General features: G+C 38.7%; 2 protein-coding genes across 2 annotated transcripts; one reads left to right on the top strand and one right to left on the bottom strand.

Annotated features, from left to right (window-relative positions):
• Positions 1–214: 214 nt before the first annotated feature.
• Positions 215–4,572, bottom strand: dnaaf10 (dynein axonemal assembly factor 10). Its single transcript, XM_080036993.1, has 8 exons — positions 4,300–4,572; positions 3,442–3,542; positions 3,113–3,243; positions 2,888–2,989; positions 2,594–2,709; positions 1,897–2,031; positions 1,057–1,154; positions 215–904 (listed from the first exon to the last, which is right to left on the bottom strand). The coding sequence occupies exons 1-8, from the start codon at positions 4,483–4,485 to the stop codon at positions 697–699; spliced, it is 1,077 nt and encodes a 358-aa protein (XP_079893119.1). The 5' UTR covers positions 4,486–4,572; the 3' UTR covers positions 215–696.
• Positions 4,573–4,835: 263 nt separating this feature from the next.
• On the top strand, positions 4,836–9,873 carry pno1 (partner of NOB1 homolog). The gene is made up of 7 exons (XM_080036235.1): positions 4,836–5,112; positions 6,018–6,164; positions 6,526–6,609; positions 7,006–7,066; positions 7,159–7,276; positions 7,371–7,441; positions 7,581–9,873. The coding sequence occupies exons 1-7, from the start codon at positions 4,915–4,917 to the stop codon at positions 7,646–7,648; spliced, it is 747 nt and encodes a 248-aa protein (XP_079892361.1). The 5' UTR covers positions 4,836–4,914; the 3' UTR covers positions 7,649–9,873.
• The last annotated feature ends 20 nt before the right edge of the window (positions 9,874–9,893 follow it).

The raw sequence follows: 9,893 nt of genomic DNA, 5'->3' as shown, positions 1-9,893 counted from the left end.
TGCAACCCTCTTAACAAATATATCTATATTTATCTTTTAGAAACACACAAGTGAGTCACAGTTTGACGACTGTATACCAAAAGGACACATCTTTTGTCTGGAGCTGTCAAGACACATTCTCTTGACTAAATACAAGCCATTTAGATCGGAAAGACGACAATAAGAAAAAAAAATCCTCTTTTTCTTCCAAAGGCACCTTTAATTTGAAAACTGTAACGCTAAAAATTGACATATCAAAAGGGACAACTTTAACAACAGACAAAACTGGAGCACAACTATGTTCACTGATAGTGCAACAAAAGACAAAAGGTGTTTCAGTGAGCATCCTAGAAAGTGGAAATAGATAAATAAAATTAAATATTGATCCCCAAAGTGTTAATCAAAGCAAGCGGCTCTAAGACTCATTTCTTCAGGGGCATGTATCATTGTGGTAAGGATTATTTCTCTTCATCAACAGAGAAAAAAAACAACATAACTCAAAGGATTTCTCAATTCACTTAAGTTAATTGGTATCAATTGTATAAAACCTAAACAGACAGCCGCCAAGACCCACAGTAGGGAAATTGTTGTGTTCTAATAAACGACGATTCAGCCTCACAACAGGGCAGAAAGTTACACACTATCAGTGCGTATCCAGTTGTGGCTTAGGCTGCACAAATCTTCTTCATCAGTCTTTAAGTTTTGGTTTTAACTTTTTCACACCGTGTTCAGTTTGGTGACAATGAGCACGCGGACTGTTTGGTCAAAGCCTGAGCACACACAAAGGCCCTGCTTGTCTGGGCTCCAGTCCAGGCTGGCTATTGGCTGAGTGGAGATAGTGGCGTTCTGCAAGAGGTTGACAGAGCCAGCCACGCCCTCATCAACCTCATCCGAGTCCTTCTTGCTTCTCTTATCGGGATACTCACTGAAATTGACAAACAAAACAATATTTTATGGTTATGTTTACTCAATCTGGGAAATCTGATTCTTATTTTTTTTTAAAACATCATGATGACGAATAGTGTATCTCGAAATGAGACAACAAAACACTGTTGTGGTTAAAGATAGATCACTTACTATTTCCAGAGATGCAAGTTGCCGGCTCCCCCTGCAGTCATAAAAACGTCTCGGTTTTGAGGCAAATGCTTCACCTGCCAGATGGTCGATTTATTAGCCTGAAATAAAGAGGAGAGATTATTTGCTTCCATTTACAATTAAATTAGTAATGGCAAAAATCATACCTAGCACCGGTCAAGAAAAACCTCTGAGCCGTGAATCTGCTGTCGATCAAATAATGTAGCCTTGCTGTTGTATAGTTTTCGGCAACATTGTTGGATACAAGAAAGCCATTACTTTGCCTTTACATATTCAGCAACATTATTAATGAGCTCTTTGAAACCACTGAGTGCAAGAAAATGTGTTGTTAAGACTTGTTTGTGAAGCTACATTGACTTCTTCATTAAGACCAACATATCTGGTGAAACCTCTTGATTCATGGTGTGAGAAACTGATGTGCCAACTTGTTGATCCCTCAGAAAAACGGGACAAATATTTAGAAAGCTGAGGCCTCTGATCTTTTCAGACCTAGCAAACACTTGGCGGGCTGCGCTGCGCACTGATGCAGATGTGAGTGTGTTTGTCTAGGATTTTCCCACAAAAAGGCACACTTCTCTCTCTCTCTCTCTCCCCGCTGGCCTGGCGTCATTTTTGGCTAGTGTCACAAAGCCACAGAGAATGTTGGACAAACACAAGCCCAAACACTTCCAGCTGTGAAAGCGCACCAAACGACTTGTGCCCCCCCTTTCCCTCTGCGCCACAAATTTAAAAAAAATAATAATAATGGTAATAACCTTTTGACATTTTCCCCATACACTGGAGCCAAACGTCCGTCTGGCTCTCTCCACCCAGGTCAATTACCTTTTCGGAAACCGAGGCGAAGCCCTTGGTGGGGTGCTGGGTCCGCATGTCAAAGACGTGGAATTTTCCCTCCAGTGAGGTGGCCACCAGCTTGTTCATGTTGATGTCTTTCCTGTCGAACTCCACACAGCACACCTGGACATGAGAAAGAATAAAATAAAAGTCAGTCCTTTCATTGGACGTCATATGGCATGGCTCCACCACAAACTATTGTGTTGAAATAGACATAACCACCACGGCTGGTTCATCTATGTTAATGAGGTGATGAACAAGAGAGACGGCTGAGTAATAAAATCAGTGCAGTGCTTTGTATATGGCGTGTGAAGGAAACATTAACCTCAGACTTCCCCAGAGGTTTTCAGCACAGTCTAAGTGATGCTGGGAAGTCATTTTCAGCTCTCTCTCTCTCTCTCTCTCTCTCTCCACATCTGTCCCTGTTTTTGTCTTTGTTTATCCAAGCGCAGGTGGCAGGCAAAATGAAATAATGTATGTTTGGACGGCTGATCCTAATAAAAACCTTATTCTGAAACCCTCTTTTTTTTCTGGAGTTGAGTTGACTAACCTACTGTCAGTTTTTACTTCAGAAATGTGTAATTTTCTTTCTGTGGTGCCACACTGGCTGCATGAACAATGTAACCAAGAGGGGAAAAAAAAATCTTCTTGCCCTAAATTATTTTTATAGGAGAGTTCACCTCACCCCATTCTTAATGTTGGTCTCCCAACGTAGAGACATGTTCCTAAGGTCAAAGAGTTTGACGTCCCCATTGTCATAGCCGGCACACACACAGCGGTCCTGGTCGTTGAAGGTATGACCTGTAATGAGAGGGTCAAAAGGAAAATTAACACTTTTTATTCGTAACGGTAAAGGAAGTGCAAAGCATGGAAGTGGTTGGTTAAGTGTTTTTTTTTTTTTTTTTTTTTTTTGCAACTTTTGGACACACTTTACCCACCTAGTGAATAACCTTTTGTGAAAACTTAATATTTTACACACCAAATGAAACAGCCCAGCAGTCCCTCTTGGTTTCTCCTTCCACGGGCTCCATGTTGGCTACAGGTGAATCCTTCTGTCTGGGATCCCACACCTTCACTGTCCCTGTAACACCCATGAAGATGATGACATTTAGCTCACTTCTTTGTGTGCTTAATATCGTAATGTTGATGCTTAAAAAAAGGTTTTAATTGTAGATTATGTTCAACTTTCTCAATACTTCTTTACCGTCTCTGCTTCCAGTGACTATCTCAGGTGCGCCATCACCAATCCCCAGGCCGCCGACTCCATCGATACTGTTCACAATCTCTTTGTGGGCCTTCACAGAGTACACTGGCACTTCAGGCATCTCCAGATTCCTGTGGACAACAGAAGCATCTGTACTGATTGAAACAGTAGACTTCAATAGGAACTCACTTTTAAATCAGTCAGACAGCAATTCATCTTCCAAACACTTAATGACTCTACCATAGAGAAACCAATGCTATTATATATCATTACTTGCAAGTCACATATGGTATGATGATGTCAGAGGGAGAGGGTGTGGATAAAATTACCATATGTTGAGGTTTCCATCAAAATCCCCCGTCGCTATGTGTCTCTGCTGAAGAGAGGTGGCCCCAAATGTCCCACACTTGAATGGTTTAGGTTTTTCTACCTGAAACATAGAAGAGGTATGTTTTATTTTGTATCTCTTGGAATGTGAGAATGCAAAAAGCAGTGCAGAAAGCCGTAAGGTGGGAGAAAAAAATAACACTTTTTTGGAGGTAGTCAGATTAAAAACTATAGTAAATATAATAATAAAATATTACTGACTAAGCACATACTAAGTAGTAAAAAGTATTGCTCCAGACCAGGTTCTACTTCAGGGTTTTGTATTTCAAATGAATCCTGCTTCCACACGCTTTCTCTACACTCAGGGAATGGCATTTGTCTTTTGTTGACTCTCATTCAGCTGTAACTTGATGTCTTCTAGATGTGTCCACACCCATGAGGACGACATATTGACTGACTATTTCGCGAGTAGGATATACTGCTTAAAGAGCTTTTTGACATTGTACAGTTTCCCTTACAGCATGGGAGAACGTATTGGAAATACAACCAATTCTGATTCTCACCAGGAAATTTAAGCTATAAATTGTATGCTGTGTGGTAACAACAGTTAAAGAATCACCTGTAATAACAATAATATATACATGTAAGTATGTATGGAGGTGTGCATAAGTGTTTTATTAGAAGTAGAGGTAATTGTAAGCAATGTGTTCATGTTGCCTGTTGCTATGGAGACACCAACCTAGCCAGACTTTTCTAGAAATCTTAGATGAGAGCTGACCCCTAAAATGAGCCGTTGTCATGGTGTATTTCAGTAAAAGGGACAAGGGCAATCAAGACTGTATTGTTCACGTATGATGTACCTCCTTGATGAGCTTAGCATCTCCGTGTTGAACTTCATATATTTGCATTACTCCGGTCCCTCGGGCAAAGTTGCCCATGCAGACAAACTTGGCGCTGCACGGGATCCATTTGGTGTCAAACACCGTGTAGTTCAAACTCTTCTGAATGTGCGCGATAATCTGAGGCTTCGATAGCGGCGTAGACATCTTCGCTGTTTGGGAGATAATTAGTTAAACAGCTAAACAAACACAAAATCTACGTCTAAAGTAGAAAAGAGAAACTGTTCATCTGAGCTCTCCCTGCCAAAACAAATGACGTCGAGACCATCCCACTACTGCGCGTGCAGGTGCCTAAATATATGCCTGCCAAAATGTATGAATGTCAAGTGAGCATTTTACATATTTGAGCAAGACAAACCACGTTATAGATATTTCATTAATAATAAACAAATAAAATGTACCCAGAGAGATATCTTTGTTATTAATCAGACATGTGTTTATTATTTTCTCTCTACAGGCCTCGACGGTGTGGCTGTTTGGGTCCTTTTCATCGCACGTGGACACGCTCGCGCATTTGTCGCCGTCGTCCGCATGACTTTTTGGCAGTTTTAATCTGATATTAAACTATTTGCCGAGATGGACACTGATACAAACAAAACCCCAGACATCGGCGCTGCCACGGAGAGCACAAATGACGCCGACTCTTTCACAAAGGTGAAGTCTAAAAAGAGTCAGAAACGAAAACATGAACAAGATGGAGCGGACATGGACACAGAGGGGCCCGTGGCGAGCAAGCGGCCGCAGTTTCCCCCGATATCAGGCGACAAATTAAAGGTACATTCTACCTGTGTATATGAGCTGTGTGGTTTGTCTCTTTGGTACCCAATAGGAATACTAAAAAGTCTGTATCTAGTGGTATTTGTCTTTGTCACACAGTAGCTGGTAAAGTATTTTTGCGCGTGCGCAGTGCAGGCCTATGGCTGCACTAAATACAGCTGCTGTATGATGTTCTGGTATTACTGGGGGAAGCGGCAAGCACTAATAAGTTGTGTTGTGTGAACACGAAACACGTAGTTGCTTTACTTGGTCTGGATTTCTGCATGTCCTTAAAAAGTTGCATGTGTCAAATGCTTTTATGCAGTCTATGGTCAAATCCAATAATCTAAATACGAGGCTTTAATGGGAACTGATCACGATGTATGTATCAACATATGACTATATAATTTAGAAGTACATTTACTAATTACTAATACTAATATTTTTAATGTTGACACTTTATTGTTTCAACACTCAATTTGCAACCATATGTAATAGCTGGAGTATATGGATTAGTGAGACCACCCACAACTTTTGATATATATTTAAATTAAATTAATATAGCATATTAATCTATCAGTAATTAAAGGCTGAACATTATAAGCGTTCTACAGATTCCTTAGAGACAATGGAATGTAAGGGGGCTTTCACACTTACCTTGTTTGGTCCGGACTGGACTGCGCTGGCAAAAACCAAAACCTAAGCAGATCAAATCTATTCAGTTAATAAAAATTTAAAAAACTTGTTGTGGACTTTTAGGTGTGGAAGCCCCCTACGACTTTACCTGTTTAATTTGTTTTACCATCAAGGCATTGAATCAATATGTAGCTAAAGCAGCATTCAATTCCCTATCACAGAACACAGATTGTCTTTGTTGTTCATGAGACACACAGTTTGATCATTGTTTTGTGTGTGTGTTTCAGGGACCAGATGAGATGCGCAAAATCCCCGTCCCACCTCACAGATACACCCCGCTGAAGGAGAACTGGATGAAGATTTTCACCCCGATTGTAGAGAATCTGCAGCTTCAAGTTAGATTCAACCTCAAAACAAGGAATGTTGAAATCAAAGTGAGTTTGAAAAACACATTTGTAGTGGCTCAGAGGAACTTTCAGTTTGTTTATTCTAGCTGGCCTTTAGACAACGCAGTTGTTTTTTCCAACACCAGCTGTTGTTCCTGGGTGAGCGTACCCGGACAAAGGCATTAAGAAAAACTATATAAAAAATAACTTTCTTTGCACTAATGATCTTGTTTGCTGTTAAATGTCATTTATGATCATCAGAGGAAAAATTAAACGGTATCAGAAATATTTAAAAGTTCCTCGTAGTTACTTTAAGCAATGTCGACTTTACAGAGTCTTTCTACAATAAAGCCTGTTATGTTATCCTCTGGTGTCCACTGTTGTTTGAAATGTGTTTTCCCTATTTCAGACATGCAAAGAAACACAGGACATTGGCTCCCTCACAAAAGCAACAGATTTCGTTAGAGCGTTTATTCTGGGATTCCAAGTTGAAGTAAGTTATGACGGTTTTGGTCGATAAATGGCTATTTTATTATTTATTTTTTAACTGATTTTATATTAGTCATATTAAATCAGTGTTGCCCAGTGCCATAAGATGAAGCCACAAGTAAACTGTCTGTAAAACCTGCATTGAATGTTGTAGTTGCTTCTTTTTTATAATTATACATAATATTTTTATAGAATGTTCCTTTTATTGAAAAGTGCATTGTTTAAACAAAAATATTAAGTCATGTTTGAGGTATTAAACTCCCATAGACTGTAGTTGTCATATTTTACTTAAGATACAGACACTCAATTTGTCAGCACATAGCTTTGTATTAGCTGTTAGATTATTTGATTCTTGTTAGATTTTGGCTTGTGACGTAACACTCACACTTTCTCTTTTCAGGACGCTTTAGCGCTCATCAGATTAGATGAGCTTTTCCTAGAAAGCTTTGATTGCACAGACGGTAAGATGGCACAGACATAGTACTTCTGTTTACACCTAAACTCTTCTGAATTTGTAAAAAAAAGTAACAAGCCATTTTGTTTGTCTTGGCAGTGAAACCTCTAAAGGGAGACCACTTATCCAGAGCTATCGGAAGAATAGCAGGGAAGGGAGGAAAAACCAAATTCACCATTGAAAATGTCACAAAGACTCGAATTGTGCTTGCAGACACGTGAGTTCTTGTCACTTTTCCTGAACAATAATTCTTAATTACTGATAATCATTATGAACCTAAACCAATTTAACATTTAACTGTCCACCAACAGAAAAGTGCACATATTAGGATCTTTCCAGAATATCAAGATGGCGCGGACGGCTATATGTAACTTGATCTTAGGTAAGAAAGATTGTTTCTATATTTCATTACTAATGTACAATAAGGGCTAATCATATGGTTGATATCATATTAAGAACACAACAGTCTGAATCCACATGTAGTGCTTAGAAGTGACCTTTAAATCCCTTTACCCCCACAGGAAGTCCACCTTCAAAGGTCTACGGCAACATCAGGGTGGTGGCCAGCCGGACTGCAGAGAGATTCTGAAGCCTCATTGGCAGGTGTATTTATCCCTTCCACCCCATTGGCTGCTGGAATTCACATGTTGGTGTGTGTTAATGAGTCAAAACTGTTCTGAACCAACACCTGGGTTCTTCTATTATGGCCTCATGTGTTAAGGGGTCGATGGAACAATTTTTGGATCCGTTGACCCAACGCACAAGGCAAAACCCTGATCCATGTACAAATAATGTGCAATTACATGTGAGCAGGAGTTTGTGTAAATAAATCATTTCAATCCACAGAAACAAAAAGTTTAGGACCAGGAAAAAAAATAGTAACTGAATCTGTTACTCAGAAACACTGTGAGAAAGTCTTTATAAAAAAATATTAAAAATCTATTTCTTTCAACATTTCAAGTTTATTTAAATGCTATTATATTTTATATTTTATTTTCATACAGTATCAAGTTTCCAACAATCAAACAGCATAAGATGCAGCATGCAGAAAAATGGGAAACGGGTTCTGAAAATCTTTTCAGATATCCCCACACAAACTAAAAGAACCCCAGTCCCTCAAAGAAAGAGAAGCACTTACAAACTTAAGCGTGGTCTGAACTATACAGAGAACAGAAAGCCAGAACTGCATTTAACAAATACTTATATATACAAAAGAAAGAAAAAAACATCAACATTTCCCCTTTAAGCTAAGTACAGTGTGTGGCAGTTTGAGACAGATATGCAAATGTTACTGGAATAGAAGCATCTTGCTGACCTGGTTAAAATACAAAAGTTACTTGTTGTAGTTAAATTCATTTGGATTACCTCTCATAATGTGTACATTTACCAAAGTTTGGCAACATTGATATTGTATATACCATCACATTCTTAAATATATTAACATCACCATCCATGTGTAAACAAGAGGATTATTTAAAAAAATTGATCTACATGCCAACAAAACAATATATTTCCATGTCATGCAAGCACAGTGAGGCCCAAGCCGTGCAGAGCTTTGGGATACGTTATAACAGCTCTCCAGATTCACATCCCTCACTGAACTCCTACTCAATCCAGCAGTCGGCCTCTGCAGCAGAACAACACACTTTCCCAAAGCCGTTTAGACTTGGAAGCATTTTTCCCCAAGAAATTAAAATTTGGTTTAAAATATATATTTTTGTCCCTGTGGGTGTCAGTGGTTGGAAGGGGGAGAAAATGAGGTGTTTGTGACAGACTAAATAAAAGGGAGAAGAAGCCAACTTTTGAAATGTACACATTCAAACAAAAAACTACAATATACAGTCCAGCCCATTGTACACTGATTGTGCCAACATGTTAAGATTTTTAAGTGTTCCTCTTGTGTTAAAGAAAACTTTGACCCGTCCTGCGCTGTACTGAGAAAAGGTAAGTATTCAGGAAGGCTCATGTAAAGCAGAGGCTAAGCCTTCACCTCTTGCTCTTCAAGATAAGCAGATTCAAAACCTATGATACACATTGGTTTAAAAAAAATTAAGAAAACGCTGCCTGCAGATAAGTCTTAAAATGCTATATCCTCGCATAAAATCTCACCTTAATCTTAGTTCTAAACCAAGTACATCCAGCCACTGTTCTTCGTATTAAATATAAGTCTTGAAATTGTAATGATTTCACGATGGTTCATTTGTCAGTGTGAGTGCAGTGCTGTTTTTCGCATGAGAAATTGTCTTATGGATGCACACTTTTCAACACAAAATGCTTCATCTGTAAACTATGGATCAGTTTGCAGCCACAAATCCTTTTTTGGAAAGACATTTTCTTGGCATTAATTTATCTACCTATATAGTTTCATGAATGGAAACAAGAATACTCTCCAAGAATATAAACACATTCTTAAGTATGAGTTAAAACTAGCAAACGTATTACCAAAAAAAAGGAAATAATTACTTTGCTTAGAGTGAGTAGAAGCTTTAATTACTGGTTTAATGCAAATTAAAATGGAGGAGAAAAGAAAGAAATTCTGAAATGTAGTTTTTGCACAGAGCGGTGCAGTTGGAAGTGTCCAGAGTGTATGCCATGATGGGTAATAACAGAGTGGTTTCTGGATATGTTCTGGTTGGCACTTCACACCCTACTTTTCATATTGTACTGTTAAGTCAAGTGTTAAAATACTACACACTTCCCCTCACCAGACAACCATAGATATACTTGTATTGTATCTTATTTAAAAAAAAAACATGAACAAAAAATAAATATCAAAAATAACAATTGCCACAAAAAGAGGATGAAATATGAACAAGTCTACACTGCGCCCCTTT

This window comes from Ammodytes marinus (genome assembly GCF_949987685.1).
Source record: "Ammodytes marinus genome assembly, chromosome: 11".
Lineage (NCBI taxonomy): Eukaryota > Metazoa > Chordata > Actinopteri > Uranoscopiformes > Ammodytidae > Ammodytes > Ammodytes marinus.
This window is presented reverse-complemented; position numbering and strand designations above follow the sequence as displayed.

Coding starts and splice junctions, on each gene's coding strand:
- pno1 (XM_080036235.1), top strand. CDS start 4,915: ATGGACACTGATACAAACAAAACCCCAGACATCGGCGCTGCCACGGAG. Junction 5,113..6,017: donor TATCAGGCGACAAATTAAAG/GTACATTCTACC, acceptor TGTGTGTTTCAG/GGACCAGATGAGATGCGCAA. Junction 7,442..7,580: donor TATATGTAACTTGATCTTAG/GTAAGAAAGATT, acceptor TTACCCCCACAG/GAAGTCCACCTTCAAAGGTC.
- dnaaf10 (XM_080036993.1), bottom strand. CDS start 4,485: ATGTCTACGCCGCTATCGAAGCCTCAGATTATCGCGCACATTCAGAAG. Junction 2,990..3,112: donor AGTCACTGGAAGCAGAGACG/GTAAAGAAGTAT, acceptor TGGGTGTTACAG/GGACAGTGAAGGTGTGGGAT. Junction 905..1,056: donor AACTTGCATCTCTGGAAATA/GTAAGTGATCTA, acceptor TGTCAATTTCAG/TGAGTATCCCGATAAGAGAA.